Consider the following 20,086-nt stretch of genomic DNA (forward strand, 5'->3'; position numbering starts at 1 on the left):
CACAAACACGTATGAGACACTGAGACGAGACCCAACCAGCGGATACAAGAAAAAGGCCATAGAATGTCTACAACAGTTACAGAAGGACAACACCATCACCCGTGAATAATATTACCGTTTGTATCCTGGAGAAGCCATTCCATGTATTTATGGACTACCCAAGATACACAAAGAAGGAGCCCCACTCAGGCCGATAATCAGCAGCATTAACTCGGTCACCTACAACATTGCCAAACACATTTCCACCATCTTAGCTCCATTGGTGGGAAACACGCCTCACCACATCCAAAACTCTATTGACTTTGTAAACAAAGTTCGAGGACTAAAACTGGATCCAGATGAAACCATGGTATCCTATGACGTGACTTCTTTGTTCACCTGCATCCCCACCATAGAGGCAGTAGAAACCGTTAGGAAACGGCTAACACAAGACAACACCCTGGACAACAGAACTAGCCTCAGCCCTGACCAGATCTGCAAATTACTCGACCTCTGTCTAAACACCACCTATTTCCAGTACAACGGTGGATTCTACAGACAGAAGCATGGCTGTGCCATGGGCTCACCGGTATCCCCAATTGTGGCCAACATCTACATGGAAGAAGTGGAGAATGAAGCCCTCAACTCCTTCAGAGGAACAGCACCGAGCCACTGGTACAGATATGTGGACGACACCTGGGTCAAAATCAAAAGCCAGGAAGTGCAAGCCTTCACAGAACACATCAACTCTGTGGACAGTAACATCAGGTTCACACGAGAAGATGTTCACAACAACAGTTTGGCCTTCCTGGACTGCGCTGTACACATTGAAGAGGACCGGAGCCTGCAGATTGGTGTTTACAGAAAACCCACACACACAGACCAATACCTACTGTTCGATTCCCACCACCCACTGGAGCACAAGCTAGGGGTCATGAGAACACTGCACCACAGAGCGGAAAACATACCAACAAGCGCCCAAGCCAGAGAGAAGGAACAGAACCACCTGAAGGGGGCACTTACAGCCTGTGGATACCCTAAATGGACCTTTGTGAAGACAGCCACAAAATCCAAGAAGAACAAAACTACAGGGGAGGAGGAAAAGAAGGTCAAACGCAACAACATTGTGATTCCATACATGTCTGGAGTATCAGAGAAACTCAGGAGGATTTTTAACAAACATAACATCCCTGTGTTTTTTAAACCCAAGAACACACTAAGACAGATGCTGGTACACCCCAAAGACCGCACACCCAAACACAAGAAAAGCAATCTAGTGTATGCGGTCCAATGCAGTGAGGAATGCACAGACCTGTATATTGGGGAGACTAAACAACCACTACACAAACGCATGGCTCAACACAGAAGGGCCAACTCCTCAGGTCAAGACTCTGCTGTCTACTTACATCTGAAGGACAGAGGACACTCGTTTGAGGACCACCAGGTGCACATTTTAGACAGAGAAGATGGATGGTTTGAAAGAGGTGTCAAGGAAGCATCTACACCAGGGTTGAGAAGCCGTCATTGAACAGGGGAGGGGGTCTACGCCACCACTTATCCCCCACTTACAATGCTGTCCTTTCATCACTTCCCAGGAAACTCAACAAACGTAACCTATTGGCCTCAGGTGAAGATACCAACGATGGTCGTTTAGTCTTGGCCACAGGTAGTCTTAACGACTGTAACGACTGTCGTCACAGCAACAAGGAACACTAACGAACCAGCGGTATCGATGACCCGGGATAACGACCCCACTGAGGTTAAATAGCTGAGTTTCCCTGCCAGTCAGTCAGAACTGAAGAAGTCCTTTGGATAAGGGACGAAACGTCTTCCAGTAGCTTCAACCAAGTCCAGTTGCCCTTCATTTTAACCTTCGTTGGATAACGGACGACAATGTTCTTTGCATCGTAGACTGACACAATAACGGCAACAATGTTACTTAGAGCTGTCGAAAATACCTCTCCTCCCTGTTCTCCCGTCTTCCTTTTTGGCTAATAGCGGATAAGGTCCGATGCCGCTGAGCTGCAGCGCATTCACGTCAGGGATGGTCCATACAGTATGGCAGCCTTAATATGATTAATAACTGTAATAACATTACTGTTTTGGAAATAGTAATCCGTCACACTATTCTTTACTGGGAAAAGTAATATTACAGTATTACTGCCCAACATATTACTGCTAATGCTGTGTTTATTAGTGAAGGAGCGCTAACCATGATGTTAATCCAGCACAGTCACATTATAAACAGGTGGTTGTAATGAGGGTAATGAGGAGGAGAGTAGGAGGAAAGAGCTAGCTTAGCTTAAAAAAAATAAAATTAATTGATGCTGTGTGAATGCTTGTCAGTACGGCTTCTCTCCAGTGTGAACACGTTGGTGTTTTTTTAGCTCACTTGATGTAGTGAAAGTCTTCCCACAGTGTTCACACCAGTACGGCTTCTCTCCAGTGTGAACACGCAGGTGGGCTTTTAGGTTACTTGATGAAATGAATGCTTTTTCACACTGGTCACAGCTGTAAGGTTTCTCACCAGTGTGAACACGTTGGTGGCTTTTCAGATGACCTGATTGAGTGAAAGTTTTTCCACACTGGTCACAGCTGTAAGGTTTCTCTCCAGTGTGAATACGCAGATGGATTTTTAGGTGACCTGATTGAGTGAAAGTTTTTCCACACTGTTCACACCAGTGGGGTTTCTCACCAGTGTGAACACGTTGGTGTTTTTTTAGGACACCTGAATGAGCAAAAGTTTTTCCACACTGGTCACAGCTGTACGGTTTCTCTCCAGTGTGAACACGTTGGTGGCCTTTTAGTTCACCTGCTGAAGTGAAGGTTTTTCCACACTGGTCACAGCTGTACGGTTTCTCTCCAGTGTGAACACGTTGGTGGCTTTTTAGTTCACCTGATGAAGCGAAGGTTTTTCCACACTGGTCACACCAGTATGGTTTCTCTCCAGTGTGAATACGCAGATGGATTTTTAGGTGACCTAATTGAGTGAAAGTTTTTCCACACTGTTCACACCAGTGTGGTTTCTCTCCAGTGTGAACACGTTGGTGGATTTTTAATTGATCGGACCTACTGAAAGTTTTTCCGCATTGTTCACACCAGTACGGCTTCTCTCCAGTGTGAACACGCATGTGGTTTTGTAACTTATCAGACTTACTGAAAGTTTTCCCACATTGTTCACACCAGTGAGGTTTAACTCCAGTGTGAACAGCCCGGTGGACTTTTAGTGTACTTGAATGATTGAAAGCTTTCCCACACTGGTCACAGCTGTAAGGTTTCTCTCCAGTGTGAATATGTTGGTGGATTCTTAGGTGGCCCGCTGTAGTGAAAGCTTTCCTACACTGGTCACAGCTGTATGGTTTCTCTCCAGTGTGAACACGTTGGTGGACTTTTAGTGCACCTGGTGTAGTGAAAGTTTTCCCACACTGGTCACAGCTGTACAGTTTCTCTCCAGTGTGAACTCTCTGATGAATCTTTAAAGAGTCCAATCTTTTGAAGGATTTGTCACAGTGCCGACACCGGTGACGTCTGATTCCCTCTCTTCCGCCCGCTTCTATAGCAACAGACAGACATACAGAGAGAAAGACAGTAAGTATCTAATTTTTAAAAGTCTACCTGCCCTGTACTCTGCTGCAGCTGAACTTCTAAATCACTAAGCCTCACCTCCATGGCTACTAATAAACTACACTTGTAACACATAGCATTACGACTATAGGCGGCAGAGGAGTAACTGGACATCAAGGCAAGAGAGAGCAGGAGAGGGAGAAGCCATCGCTACCAGCCAAGCTAAAGTGCCGTATAGTTTATCTAGAACCATAACTGACATTTAGAACATGTCTGTTTGACATACTAATGTAATGCCTACTAACCCTTTCACGCATAGTGGTCACTACAGTGGACAGCTATTCAAAAGCCATTTTCTTGAATGGCCAGAGGTTCTGATAGTCTAGTTGCACATCAGCCACTACAGTGGACACTAGTGTGTCATGCCATACACTGCCACCATCTGGTAAGCCATTGTAAGTGCAACTTAAATTTGCAAGATGGCCGACAGACATTCGGGAACATTGAGCAGCTCAGGTAAATCTTGCCATTCCTCCAATTACAGGAGACCCCTGCAGGTAAATAAAATTTTGTAACATCTAGTAAAAACTATGGAGTAATACAATTGTAAAACTTTATAGTATTGATTTTATGTTGGAAATTACAATTAATCAGCTTGCCTTGCAGTGAATTTCTGAATGGGCGAGTAGAGGCTACTCGCTTTAACTGGATAATGTCTGCCGTTTCTCTGCTACTGTTCCTCTCTTTTCCACCGTTGTTTGCAAACCAATAAATTACAATCAGCAGTCAAATAGCACACAAGTCTCACCGCTGTCCGCTTCAGATCAATCATCAGCATTAAATACAAATAGTAGCCAGACTCGGTGTGTTTACAGCCAACAGCTAATGGAGTCCAGAGTTGTTGTTTTCATCAGTCAGGAGTTTTACAGTTTGTTTTTTCTTTGTTTTTTTTGTTTTTTTTACACACAGAGCCGAAGTCAGTCTCCTCCTCCAGGTAATTAAGCTCGTTAAACATCCCGTTCCTCCGACGCAGGCGGGCAGAAACGTGAGTGCTGCAGCTGATCTGTAGCTCTTGTCGCTGGAAATGTTTTAATAACCTACCAAACTGTCACAATTTTATTTGTGTAGGTTTCTCTGTGCTTGAGTTATTTTAAGAACTTAATGGCGTTATGTTAGAGTGTCTCTTCATTATACTCCCACACAAAAAAAGCTGCTTTAATGGTCAAGCACAGCCTATAGTTTGCCATTAAATTCCAATCAAATCTGATGTTCATTTATAAATTCTGCTCATGGATAGTGGTTACAAGTAGCCTAGGCCTAATGATGCCTGTGCATCTTCAGCTGGTTAATTTGCCTAATCTACTTTAAAGAACTCCTCCTAGGGATTTAGTCGGATCAACGTCAAATTTGTGCTGTGCCTTCTAAAGGCATTGACGATGAAAAGTTGTGCTATTTGCGAGTTTTCGTCAATGGGCGTGTCCGTGGCGTGGCGTCAAAGATCAACTCTTCGCCACGACACAGGAAGTTGTTGTTACTTCAGTGTATATGCTCACATCTGCACCAAAGTGTACATGTAGGATGAGAGTCCCGCCCTGAACACATGTACATGCTGACATTCACCCACAGTCATAGCGCCACCTGCTGGCAACAGAAAGTGACTTTTAACAAAGCAGCCCTCGCCGCACGTTTCACCTACGTGCACGAATTTTCTGTGGTACGTGTATCTTGTCCAGACGCACAAAAAAGCCTGGAGCGATACCCTAAAACCAACAGGAAGTCGGCCATTTTGAATTTTACGTCAAATTTTGGATGATTTACACACTTCGTACTTTAACAAACTCCTCCAAGGGATTTTGTCCGACCGACTTCAAATTTGTGCTGTGCCTTCTAAAGGCATTGAAGATGAAAAGTTGTGCTATTTGCGAGTTTTCGTCAATGGGTGTGTCCGTGGTGTGGCGTCAAAGATCAAGTCTTCGCCATGACACAGGAAGTTGTCGTAACTTCAGTGTACATGCTCACATCTGAACCAAACTTTACGTGCTTGATAACTGTCCCACCCTGAAGACATCTACACGCCAATACCGATTTATATTCATAGCAGCAAGTGCTATGTAGCTCCACATAGGGAACACAGGAAGTGACATATACAGTGAGGAAAATTAAAAAAATAAGTATTTGAACACCCTGCTATTTTGCAAGTTCTCCCACTTAGAAATCATGGAGGGGTCTGAAATTGTCATCGTAGGTGCACGTCCACTGTGAGAGACAATCTAAAAAAAAAAATTCCAGAAATCACAATGTATGATTTTTTAACTATTTATTTGTATGATACAGCTGCAAATAAGTATTTGAACACCTGAGAAAATCAATGTTAATATTTGGTACAGTAGCCTTTGTTTGCAATTACAGAGGTCAAATGTTTCCTGTAGTTTTTCACCAGGTTTGCACACACTGCAGGAGGGATTTTGGCCCACTCCTCCACACAGATCTTCTCTAGATCAGTCAGGTTTCTGGGCTGTCGCTGAGAAACACGGAGTTTGAGCTCCCTCCAAAGATTCTCTATTGGGATTAGGTCTGGAGACTGGCTAGGCCACGCCAGAACCTTGATATGCTTCTTACAGAGCCACTCCTTGGTTATCCTGGCTGTGTGCTTCGGGTCATTGTCATGTTGGAAGACCCGGCCTCGACCCATCTTCAATGCTCTAACTGAGGGAAGGAGGTTGTTCTCCAAAATCTGGCAATACATGGCCCCGGTCATCCTCTCCTTAATACAGTGCAGTCGCCCTGTCCCATGTGCAGAAAAACACCCCCAAAGCATGATGCTACAACCCCCATGCTTCACAGTAGGGATGGTGTTCTTGGGATGGTACTCATCATTCTTCTTCCTCCAAACACAGTTAGTGGAATTATGACCAAAAAGTTCTATTTTGGTCTCATCTGACCACATGACTTTCTCCCATGACTCCTCTGGATCATCCAAATGGTCATTGGCAAACTGAAGACGGGCCTTGACATGTGCTGGGTTAAGCAGGGGAACCTTCCGTGCCATGCGTGATTTCAAACCATGACGTCTTAGTGTATTACCAACAGTAACCTTGGAAACGGTGGCCCCAGCTCTTTTCAGGTCATTGACCAGCTCCTCCCGTGTAGTTCTGGGCTGATTTCTCACCTTTCTTAGGATCATTGAGACCCCACGAAGTGAGATCTTGCATGGAGCCCCGGTCCAAGGGAGACTGACAGTCATGTTTAGCTTCTTCCATTTTCTAATGATTGCTCCAACAGTGGACCTTTTTTCACCAAGCTGCTTGGCAATTTCTCCGTAGCCCTTTCCAGCCTAGCAGAGGTGGACAATTTTGTCTCTAGTGTCTTTGGACAGCTCTTTGGTCTTGGCCATGTTAGTAGTTGGATGGATTCTTACTGATTGTATAGGGTGGACAGGTGTCTTCATGCAGCTAACGACCTCAAACAGGTGCATCTAATTTAGGATAATAAATGGAGTGGAGGTGGACATTTTGAAGGCAGACTAACAGGTCTTTGAGAGTCAGAATTCTAGCTGATAGACAGGTGTTCAAATACTTATTTGCAGCTGTATCATACAAATAAATAGTTAAAAAATCATACATTGTGATTTCTGGATTTTTGTTTTAGATTATGTCTCTCACAGTGGACATGCACCTACAATTTCAGACCGCTCCATGATTTCTAAGTGGGAGAACTTGCAAAATAGCAGGGTGTTCAAATACTTATTTTCCTCACTGTAGCACCTTCATGCGGCGTCGGAACCTCGTAGCAAATTCACAGCCGCACCGGCAGAGCTCCAGAATGTGCAACTCGGCCGGCTTACACCCGGACGCGCTACAAGTGCGAGGGCCCGCCCAACGCCCAATGCAAGCATGTACACTGAAGTTACAACTTCCTGTTTCATGGCGAATCATCGACGCTACAGACATGTCCATTGACGAAAACTCGCAAATAGCACAACTTTTCATCGTCAATGCCTTTAGAAGGCACAGCAGAAATTTGATGTCGATCCGACTAAATCCGTAGGAGGAGTTCGTTAAAGTACGAAGTGTGTAAATCATCCAAAAATGGCCATAAAATTCAAAATGGCCGACTTTCTGTTGACTAGGGTATGGGTTCTTGAGGCTTTTTTGTGCGTCTTGATATGATACATGTGCCCAAAAAATTTCGTGCACTTTAACAAGTGTAAAGACAATAATACAAAAACAATACAAGATAAAAGCATGAAAACATTGAAAAGACTAAAATACAAATTTAAGATAAATATAAAATTAGTAAAATACAATAAAATAAAAGGGATAAAATAATGGTCTCGGTGTCCTTAAAAGTTAACATTGATCGAATTTTTGCTATATTTCTAAGTTGATAAAAACATGATTGAACAAGCTTTGTGGTGTGCTGCTCGAAATTTAAATTACTATCAAACCAAACACCAAGGCTCTTTGCCACAGGCTTAATGTGATTTACTAGGGAACCAGCAGATGGCAGTATTTGTTTTACCATCTGCTGGGACCCGATGACCAGGATTTCTGTTTTGTCCGAGTTCAGCTGGAGGAAATTACTTGACATCCATTTTTTAACTTCACAAAGGCAGTTGTTAAGTGAACTCAGCATTCCAGGGTCTGTGGATCTGACGGGCAAGTATATTTGTGTGTCATCAGCATAAATATGAAAAGAAATGCCATGTTTATGGATAATATGTCCAAGGGGAAGCAGATACAAGGAAAACATTAAAGTTGCAAGCAGCGTTGGGCGGGCCCTCGCACTTGTAGCACGTCCGCGTGTGAGCCGCGGCTGTGAATTTCCTACGCGGTTCCGACGCCGCATGAAGGTGTTATTCACTTCCTGTGTCCCCTATGTGGAGCTACATAGCACTTGCCGCTATGAATATAAATCGGTATTGACGTGTAGATGTCTGCGGGGTGGGAGAGTTATCAAGCACATAAAGTTTGTTTCAGATGTGAGCATGTACACCGAACAATAATGTACCCAAACAACAAAATAAATTCCTTTTATATTTCCCTGCCTTGTTGTTTATGTGTACATACAGAGGAAGAATGTGAGAACAGCACACATTTCATCGTTACTGTGTGTTAGAGCATGGGAGAACAGTGGATACTTTTAATACAGCCCACACCCCTAATACTGTGTAACTATAACAAGTAGAGAACAGAAGAAAAAGATGTTCTTTCTTTACAACTGTCTGCATAGCTTATTCATATTGTGTAATGAATGAAAATAAATAGGCCTACTAGGCTCCTCTCTACTTTGACATTTAAGATTAGCTTGTTTGATCCACCTTCATACACATGTGACATTACTGTACAACTTGAGAAAGGTGAGTTGTTTTCTGCTCCAGCCTGCCTAAAAGAAAAGCGTTTTGGGGATTAAATGGACTTTATTAGCTGCTGCAGTGCAGGATGAACTCAGAATAGACCCATTTCTCACCTTATTATTCTAAATCATGCAACGAAGAAGAAGAAATGCATAATAAATCCTGGGACAAAATCTGTCCACAAATACTGTACAGCATGTAGTCTAATGAACAAGACTTGTGTTATAGCTGACTTGGGCAGTGAAATGTTTTTTTAATTCATGTGGTCATAGTTGTCCACAGCTCAAATCAGAATATAAGAAGAAATGTTTTATACCACCTCAAGAAGGCTTCCTATCAGAAAGGTAGGAAGGTATTTCAAATGTACAACTGCAGTACTTAAATCTAAGTAAAGTAATTTCCCTGACATTTTTGTGTTACTTTACTTTTAATAGACGCATGTAACAGGTTTTATACTTCCTGTGAGTATAATCCAATCAATCTTATTTTCATACTGTATATCCGTTGTGTAATTTGATAAATTGTGTTGTATGTCGTGCTCGCATCTCAGAGAAGACTCTGACTGCAACATGCGTCTTTCTAAAGAGAGAAACAGACAGAAAAAGTCTAACTCTGCCTGTCAGCTCGCTCTGCTCCGTTAAAACTGAATTTACCATACAGAATTGAATACGAGTGCACTCCAGATTTAGCTGCAGCCAGCTGCCCGTGTGCTTCTCCCTATACCGCAGTTCTGTGTCCATGCATGCAGCAAACTGAAAGCACTGTCTGTCGGAGCGTCTATGTGAAAAGAGAAGGAAGACATTGCTGGTAGTATTGTCTTCAGAGTTGTTAAACACCTCAGTGCACTGAAGGAAGCCATCTGACTGTGTGAGGGGCAAGATCGTTGATGTCTGCAGGCAGAGTAGGAGCTCTCCTGTCTGACTGGTCCACCAATAGCAGAGAAGATGACCCCTTGAGACACAGCCCCTATTGCGGCGTATACCAGTAAAACAAACAGACCAGACCCACCAAAACAACTAAAACGCCACAGCAGGCTGAAACATGAGGATTTACACTGAAGACGCGTCACACTGAACCATCGTACATATTGAGTCTCTTTATTACGCTATTTCACATACATAGAAAACCAATCACTTACTTTGAGTGATGCATGTTGTAAGTAGTGCAAAAGGTACCTCAGAGACATCAGTGAAAGATGTTGACGACGATGGTAACGGTCAACAGAAAGTTCTTCCCCATGCTCACCCTGCAGCCATGATCAACCCAAGCTTCCTCACAGGTGAACACACACACACATTAATACAGACACCACGCCCCCGGTCACACCCACAGTAACTGATGACGTGACGATGCGCGTGCATGTACACTACAGTGCAAAGAAAAGAGAGGAAACCCAATAAAAACTCAAACAAACCCAGTGTATGGCTCCTACATTCCGGCCCCCAATTATTTTATAGTAATAATTGACCACCACTACAACCCTCTTGTGGGAGACAAACACCAGTTAGAAATGCAAAGTGAAATATTCCCTTAAAAGGTCCTGTTAATGCCAAAGTTCAAGTCTGCTATATCCAAGGATCTTCACTGCTCCTCTGCTTCCTGCAGAAGGCAGACTTTGGTTATTGGCCTTGTCAAATAGCTGGTTTTAGTTTTAATCCGTACACTTCGCACCAGTCCATTTTTGTCCGGAACAGTATCCACAATTCTTCCTATAATCCAAGCATTACGAGGTGCCATCTCATCCACTAGCACCACAAGATCTCCTGGGACAAAGTTTCTCTTGGCAGTATTCCACTTCTGGCGCTCCTGAAGTCCAGGAAGATATTCCTTCACCCAGCGCTTCCAGAACAAATCCGACATATACTGCACTTGTTTCCAGCGACGACGACTGTAAACATCCTCCTTCTCGAACAATCCTGGTGGCAACGAAGGTTGCAACTTAAGCAGAAGAAGATGGTTAGGAGTCAATGCCTCCAAGTCTTGAGGATCTGTTGATGCCTTTGTTAAAGGGCGGCTATTAACAATAGCTTCAGCCTCACAGAACACTGTCACCAAGCCTTCTTCATCCAGGGTCTGAGTCTTCAAAATAGAGTTTAGCACCTTACGGACTGACCGAATTAGCCTTTCCCAAGCACCTCCATGGTGGGATGCTGTTGGGGGATTAAAAACCCATTTCACATTCTTTTGTAACAGCATGTCATTGATGAGGTTCTGATTCAGATTCTCAATGGCGTTCCTCAATTCACGCTCAGCGCCCACAAAGTTAGTGCCATTATCCGAATGGATTTCCAAAACTTGACCACGTCTCGCCAAAAACCTTCTGAAACCATTAATGAAGGAGTCTGTGTCCAAAGAAGACAGAACTTCAAGATGTATGGCTCGCATCGCTAAGCACGTAAAAATTAGCCCATACCTCTTGACCACAGCTCTTCCACGTTTAACTTCAAATGGTCCAAAACAGTCCAAACCAACTCGACTGAAAGGAGGCTCATCAGGAGTTATTCTGTTGTAAGGAAGGTCAGCCATTTTCTGATGTCCAGGTGAAGCGGACAATCTACAACAGATGACACACTTGGCCAAAACCCTTCTGATGGCGGCGCAAGCACCAGGAATCCAATATTTCTGACGTAGGTGAGAAAGCATGTGGTTTCGTCCACCATGGCCTGTTACTTTGTGTACATGACAGAGAATAAGATTGGAGATGTGTTTATCTTTAGCCAGTATAACTGGATGTTTTGCTTCAACTGGCATAGCTGCTCTACTAAGCCGTCCTCCAACCCTAATGAGATCACCATCCAGGATCGGGTTGAGCTTGTAGAGGTGGCTCGTCCTCCTTACACACTCCTTTCTTCAAGTTGGCCAGTTCCTCCGGAAACATTGTTTTTTGACAAAAACAGATAATATTTGACTCCGCTACAACCATATCCTCCATAGACAGAAAATCCTTTGGCACTTGAGCCTTAAAACCTTTCATCTGGACCTGTAGCTCTTTTTCCACCTGCTCAGCACTTTGTTCCGATTCAGAAAGGGTTCCTCTCAGCAGCTTTCGATGTCGCACCAGAGACAGAAGTAAGGTCTTAAACTTGAGAAGCCAACCAACAGCCCTTTTAAGACGGAACCAGGAGGAAAAGTAATCAATGAGCCTCTCCACTGGACTGACCTGCTCAACCTGAGCCGCATTCACCACCACAGCCTTGACCTCCGGGTCTCCAATCAGAGTATTTTCCAAGGTCTCAGGATTTTGGGGCCAACTGCTCTCAGGCTCATGAAGGAAGTCAGGACCACGGAGCCATGCACCAGTCTTTAGAAATAACTGAACTTTAACGCCTCTGGAGGCTAGATCTGCAGGGTTGGCTAACGTATTCACGTACCTCCATTGGGATACATTAGATATTTTCAATATTTCAGACACTCTGTTTGATACGAAGATTTTAAATCTGGACGTCTCGTTGTTTATGTATTTCAAAACAGAAGTGCTGTCTGTCCAAAAGACAGACTCTTGAAGGTCCATTTGCAACTCCTTCCTCCACAACTTGTCCATTCTGCTAGCCATCACCGCGGCAGTCAGCTCCATCCGAGGAATGGTGACAAGTTTTAAAGGAGCTACTCGTGCCTTTCCCATTATGAATACACTGTGAGTTCGCCCGCTATCATCATGGAGCAACAGGTAAGTCACAGTCCCAAACCCTTCCTCACTTGCGTCTGCAAAGTGATGAAGTTGAGCAGAGACAAGAAAACCAAAGTCCACAGGTTTTAAACATCTACTAACTTCCCAACTTTCAAGCTCATGAAGCTCTTCCAACCAAGCCGTCCATTCTCTAATCACTGAAGAGGGCAAAGGTTCGTCCCATCCCAAACGTCTCCTACAGAGGTCTTGAAGGATTTTCTTGGCAGACAAAACAACAGGTGCCAAGAAACCAAGAGGGTCATAGATCGAACTAGTCACAGACAAGATTCCTCTTCTTGTGAGTGGGTGTGTTTTAAGCGTAATTTTAAACTTGAATGAGTCAGATTGGACACACCACTGTACACCCAAAACATACTCTACAGGCAGAGCGTCACTATTTAAATCCAGATCTTTCACCTCCTTGGCGAGCTCATCCTGAGGAATAGTAGCGAGAACAGAGCGTCGGTTACTAACCCATTTTGTGAGCTTAAAACCACCTTCCGCACACAAGGCACTAAGCTCTCGACATAAAGAAACTGCTTCCTCTTCAGAGCCAACAGACACCAGACAATCATCAACGTAGAAATGGTGCAAGACCGTGTTAACTGCATTAGAACTGAAGCACTTTTGATTGTCTTCAGCACACTTCCTCAGGGCAAAACAGGCACAACTGGGAGAGGAAGTAGCACCAAACAGGTGTACCGTCATTCTATACTCCACCAGCTCCCGACTGCAATCTCCGTCAGGCCACCACAAGAATCTTAACAGATCAGAGTCTTCAGCCGGCACTCTGACCTGATGATACATGGCCTCAATATCTCCCATGAGCACTACAGGTTCTTTACGGAATCGTGTAAGCACTCCCACTAACAAGTTCGTGAGATCTGGTCCCTGAAGAAGCTGTGAGTTCAACGATGTCCCCTGAAACGTAACTCCACAATCAAAGACTACCCGCAGTTTCTTCTTCTTAGAATGATACACCCCATGATGAGGTATATACCATACCCTTCCATCACAACGGGTCAACTGCTCGGTTGGAACTCTCTCTGCATAGCCGTTAACCAACATCTCAGACATGAATGCATGTAATCGGAACGAAAAGATGGATCCTTATTCAAACGTCTTTTAAGACTCAATGCACGCTGTTGTGCCACTGTCTTATTGTTTGGCATTTTGAGGTGTCTTTGCTTCACCGGCAAACCAATACTATAATGACCATCAATGAGCTTAGTAGACTCTGAGACCAACTCAATGAAGCGCTTATCCTCCACTGACAGACCAGGTTGTTCATCCTGCAGAGTTTCAGGGAAATCTACCTTCAACTGCTTCTCCCAAAGCTCATCAAGCCTCGCCACCGAGATCCGATTGACTGTGATGTCAGGCTGCAAACATTGTTCACTGATATGACAATCTCCATGGAGCGGGCCATTCACCGTCCAACCCAAGATGGTCTTAATCGCATAAGGGCCCCCGTTCTCTGCACGAATCACCTCCCACGGCTCCAAAGCTTGAGGAACGTTAGTGCCAATCAGAAGATCCACATCAGAATTGATCTCTGGTATTTTTATGTGTCTTAGGTGCGGCCATCTTTGAAGGTCTTTTGAGCTTGGAATGTTACCTCGATGAACCGGCATGTTCTGCTGAGTAAAAATCTCAGACAGGCCACAGAAGTTGTTCGAGTCCAGCCCGGCGACTTCCAAGTCTGACAACTTGTAACTGTCTACCACTTTCTCTTGTCCCATAGTCCTAAGGAGAATTCCCAACTTCTTCCCTGTAAGATTGAGCCGAGTCATGAGTCGCTCTGTACAAAACGAGGCGGTACTCCCTGGGTCCAAAAACGCATATGTGACCAAGATCTCCTGACCCCTCTTAGATTTCACTTGAACAGGCAAGATAGAGAGCGTACAGTCCTGCTTACCGGCCCCAGTCAAGCCACTAGACTGAACAGACACCACAGCACCGTCTCTGGCCATATTCAAGCCACCATTGGCCTGAGTCGGACTCGTTGGTTTTGCTGTGGGGTAGATATGCAACAACGTGGGATGCTTATTATTGCATACTTTACATGTCATACGTTTTCGGCAGTCTTTACTCATGTGTCCGACGCACAGACATCCAAAACACATACGGTTCTCCTTCAAAAAGGAAATTTTCTCATCTTGTGTTCTTTTATCCAAACTAAAACAAACATCTAACAAATGCCCAGCCCCGCAAAACAAACAAACTTTCGCTAGTGAATTCTTCTCCCTTTTAAACCCAGGCTCCACCTTATTCTCAGCAGGTGCTACAGTAGTAGCGAAACTACTGCCTCTGGCTTTTGAACGAGGTTGAGACCGGACCATTTTTACTTCATTTCTTCCACTCGCAGATGTCTCTTGTATATTTCCAAAAAGAGGGTCACTCGCCATCTTGACTTGCCTCTCAACAAACTTCACAATATCTGAGAACATAGCTCTGCGATGAGACTTCTCATGAATATCGCAGGCCACACTTCTCCAATAATCTCTCAGCTTATAAGGCAGTTTTTTCACAATGATTTGCATATTCGTAGGTACGTTCAGATCACTTGCAGAAGCTCCCATAGAGTTGCAGCATTCCCGCAACAATAAACTGTAGGCCCGTAAAGCCTTGACATCTTCGGCCTTAAGCATCGGCCAGGAAAGCACCTTGTCCATATAGGCAGAAGCTACCTTAAATGGATCACCAAAATGCTCCTGAAGTAGTGATTTTGCCTTACTATAACCATGGGACGGAGGCAGATGTTGACAACTTCGGATCAAATCCCTGGGCTGACCTCTCGTATACTGTTCGAGGTAATACAAACAATCCGTCTGACTTTGCGTTCTTGCCTCAATGTTGTGTTCAAATCCTCTTATGAAGGTTTGATACTGCAGTGGATCTCCATCAAAAACTTGTAGATCTCGCTTAGGTAAGAGAAAAAGTGACTGTTGTCCAACCAATAAAGACGTGATTTGATTTTGCCTTTCTAAAACTGTGAGAAAACGCTGATCAGAATTATTCACGGTTACAGGTGCATCTCCATACAGAAAGTTAGTAATAGATGGATGAGAAACACCTTCTGGCAAAGTGTGCTGATCAACCCCAGTCACAGCAGCAGGCAGACTATGCAAAGTGGACTGACCGGCCGAGGTCACAACAGCAGGCAACTGGCTTTTGTTGTATGTCTTGGACCTCACAGAAGCATCACCTGGAAACGAAATTTCCCCTATCGCCTCTGCAGCCAATGGTTGAGTGTTGAATTCCGGCACAAATATTGGAGCTTCATGGCTCAACTGTGTACTTTTCCCTCTTTTCAAATAAGAGTTCATCCCATCTGATTTCACAGAAACATGAGACACGCAAGATCCTTCTGAAGCCTTGAACACACTCACTTTAGCCATAGACGCTTCCAGCTCCATGTCCATCTCCAGCACCTCCTGCTTTCTCCTCAACAGTTCCTGCTGTTCCTCCAGGGCATGCTTTTTACTCAGCAGCTTTTGACGAACCATAAGGGCAGCAGTCTCAGCCTCAGCTCTTATTCTGGCTGATGATGTAGTAGACAGAGGTTTACTCACTACTGTACTGAATCTCTTTGACCTCAATGACACATTGGAAACACTATCACTTGGCCTAACGTCATCTTCTGCATTTTCCACAGTTTTGACTATGCATGGCTCATTATCGCTGAAAACAGCAGATCCTAAACATGGTGCAACAACGCCCTCTGCTGGTGCCTCTGGCGCCTCCAGCAGCCATTTATTAGTCTCCTCCACAAAAGCAGTTTTATGTTCTTCAACACTATAAAACCAAGCATTTTGTTTTTCTTGTTCCTCAGGTGGAAGCATAGGAACAACAACGCCATGGAGATGACTTGCTTCTGTTAACAAACTCGACAAACTTTCAAGACAAGACCGTATTTTTTTAGCATTTCCAACACTTTTCATTAGGTCTTTAATTTCTCTTATTGCATCTTTAATTTTTCTTACTTTTACTTGACGTTCTTCTTGGAGCTGCTCCAATTTATATTCAAAAGCCTTGGGTGTAAGTTTTGTTTGTCTTTTCTCAATTGACCTGGAACCATCCAACTCCATTTTCATTTACAAAATAATCCAATAATCTGCTAATGTTAAAACTACCTGCTAATGACATGCTAAACAGCGCCCATAATGACTTATATCATATTTCATGACACATACCATGTGAACAAGGTACAATGTGTTGTCTTTGATTCCCTCTAACTTATTCACTGAAGCTAAACTAACTCAACCCTAGTCTTCTGTGCATACTAGCGGTGGGTATTTATGTACCTAAATACCGATAGTCTTGAACCAGACTGACCGTCTTAGAACCAGAACCACGGCGGCACTCCCAAGCGCAATGCTTCACCCGCTTGACGCACGAACCAAAATACTACAAAAAGTCCCAAAACAAACAAACAGTACAATCACCTTATGCGAAAGTACCGCTGAGCCTAGCAGGGAATACAATTGGTCCTTAACAGACAATCCACAAAGTTCAATGTTTTATACCTTGTGATAAAGACGACTGCTTGACAAAATGAGCATAGTAATCAGCCAATTTGTGAATGAATGGGCTTACGTGAGTCCTAAAGGCTGGCTCGTCTATCGCTTACAACATGGAAAGCGATTGCAAACATCCAGTGTAGTCCCGACAATACGTTTGAATCAGCGCAACAACAACTTTCTGTTGACACAATATTGCGGCGTATACCAGTAAAACAAACAGACCAGACCCACCAAAACAACTAAAACGCCACAGCAGGCTGAAACATGAGGATTTACACTGAAGACGCGTCACGCTGAACCATCGTACATATTGAGTCTCTTTATTACGCTATTTCACATACATAGAAAACCAATCACTTACTTTGAGTGATGCATGTTGTAAGTAGTGCAAAAGGTACCTCAGAGACATCAGTGAAAGATGTTGACGACGATGGTAACGGTCAACAGAAAGTTCTTCCCCATGCTCACCCTGCAGCCATGATCAACCCAAGCTTCCTCACAGGTGAACACACACACATTAATACAGACACCACGCCCCCGGTCACACCCACAGTAACTGATGACGTGACGATGCGCGTGCATGTACACTACAGTGCAAAGAAAAGAGAGGAAACCCAATAAAAACTCAAACAAACCCAGTGTATGGCTCCTAGAGCCCCTCCTCATTTGCATAATGAGGCAGAAATGCATACAGAAATTTAAAAAGGACAGGCAGAAATAAATACCATGGGTGAAAACAAATAAGGTAGAAAAATACAAAGGAAGAATAAAACAGACAAAAATATTAAAACACACACAAATAAATATATTTAAAAAATGAGTAATAAATAAAGTTTTAGATTATAACGGAGAATAAATAAATAAGGTAATTATAACAAAGGTGAATAAGTAAAGGCACTAATTAAAATATATACATTTATGTCTCCTTGTATAATTTAATTACTACCAACATTTATTTATTTACTTTATTTTTTTGTGTATTTAATTGGAAGCTTATTTGTTTATTGAGCATTTATTTATTTCTGTATTTATTTCTGACTGTCAGGATCAGTCCTCCATGGTGGGGTGGGAGAGTTATCAAGCACGTAAAGTTTGGTTCAGATGTGAGCATGTACACTGAAGTTACAACAACTTCCTGTGTCATGGCGAAGACTTGATCTCTGACGCCACGCCACGGACACACCCATTGACGAAAACTCGCAAATAGCACAACTTTTCATCTTCAAAGCCTTTAGAAGGCACAGCACAAATTTGAAGTCGGTCGGACTAAATCCCTAGGAGGAGTTTGTTAAAGTACGAAGTGTGTAAATCATCCAAAATTTGACGTAAAATTCAAAATGGCCGACTTCCTGTTGGTTTTAGGGCATCGCTCCAAGAGGCTTTTTTGTGCATCTGGACAAGATGCACGTACCACAGAAAATTCGTACACGTAGGTGAAACGTGCGGCGGGGGCTGCTTCGTTAAAAGTCACTTTCTGTTGCCAGCAGGTGGCGCTATGACTGTGGGTGAATGTCGGCATGTACATGTGTTCAGGGCGGGACTCTCATCCTACATGTACACTTTGGTGCAGATGTAAGCATATACACTGAAGTTACGACAACTTCCTGTGTCATGGCGAAGAGTTGATCTTTGACGCCACGGACACGCCCATTGACGAAAACTCGCAAATAGCACAACTTTTCATCGTCAATGCCTTTAGAAGGCACAGCAGAAATTTGACGTCGGTCGGTATAAATCCCTATGAGGAGTTCGTTAAAGTACGAAGTGTGTAAATCATCCAAAAATGGCCGTAAAATTCAAAATGGCCGACTTCCTGTTGACTTTAGGCTATGGGTTCTTGAGGCTTTTTTGTGCGTCTTGATACGATACATGTCCCCAAAAAATTCCGTACATGTAGGTTGAACGTGAACGAGGGGCTAATCTTTTCCAATTTTCTAGGTGGCGCTAGCGAGTCATTTTGCCACGCCCATGTGCGAAACTTGTAGAATACGAAATTTTTCACCGGTTCTGACATGTTTGCAAATTTTGGTGAGTTTGAGTATGTTTAGGCCATGTCAGTTGAGCCTACTTTGCAGAAAAAAAAAAATGAAAAAAAAAACTAATCCGAGAAAATTCAATAGGGACCTCGCACGGTCGTGCTCGGGCCCTAAAAATGGGTTCTAAGACCGACACCTGAGGCACACCATATTTAACTGGACAGAATGAAGAGACATAGTTGTCTACAGACACACAAAACTTCCTATTTGACAGGTAGGATGAAAACCATTCTAGGGCAGTACCAGAGATCCCCACCCAGTGCCTCAGTCCGTCTAACATGATGTTGTGATCAATGGTGTCAAAAGCAGCGCTAAGGTCCAGGAGTACCAGGACTGAGCACATGCCTTCATCAGCAGACATTAAAAGGTCATTGGTGACTTTAAGCAGGGCAGTCTCAGTGCTGTGGTACTTCCTAAAACCAGACTGAAACCTTTCAAATAATTTGTTATTTTCCAGTACAGTGAGCAGCTGTTTGGACACAATTCTTTCTAGAATCTTTGCAATAAAAGGCAGTTTTGAAATTGGTCTAAAATTATGTGGGAGGGAGGGATCTAAACCAAGTTTCTTTAAAAGTGTGTTCACGCAAGCCGTTTTAAAATAATCAGGGACACAACCAGTAGATAGGGAGCTGTTGAAAACAGAGATCAAATGGGGCCCAACAGAATCTATTACTTTTAGTAAAAACTTTGTAGGTATTACATCAAGTGGGCTGGAGGACACTCATTTGTGATACTGTTTTTAAAAGCTCAGACAGGTCGATGGGATAAAACTGGTTAAAAATCTCTTGTTGCTGGTGAGGAACCTCTGAGTAAGAGGCCACAGGGGTAATAGAGGCTCTGATTGACACCACCTTACTGGTAAAATAAGAAAAACAAAAACAAAAACTGGGTTTACCAGCTGATCCACAGTCTTAAACAGAAACCTTGGATTATGTGTTTATGTGTAGTAATGAGTTCA

General features: G+C 43.5%; 1 protein-coding gene across 1 annotated transcript; it reads right to left on the bottom strand.

Moving 5' to 3' along the window:
• Nucleotides 1–1,760: 1,760 nt before the first annotated feature.
• LOC119912038 (zinc finger protein 883-like) lies at nt 1,761–11,284 on the bottom strand. Its single transcript, XM_038731013.1, has 2 exons — nt 10,627–11,284; nt 1,761–3,532 (listed from the first exon to the last, which is right to left on the bottom strand). The coding sequence occupies exons 1-2, from the start codon at nt 11,282–11,284 to the stop codon at nt 2,322–2,324; spliced, it is 1,869 nt and encodes a 622-aa protein (XP_038586941.1). The 3' UTR covers nt 1,761–2,321.
• Nucleotides 11,285–20,086: the final 8,802 nt, after the last annotated feature.

This window comes from Micropterus salmoides, unplaced genomic scaffold, assembly GCF_014851395.1.
Source record: "Micropterus salmoides isolate LMB-PRFRI ecotype aquatic unplaced genomic scaffold, ASM1485139v1 Ms_hic_scaffold_2, whole genome shotgun sequence".
NCBI classification, from domain to species: Eukaryota; Metazoa; Chordata; class Actinopteri; order Centrarchiformes; family Centrarchidae; genus Micropterus; species Micropterus salmoides.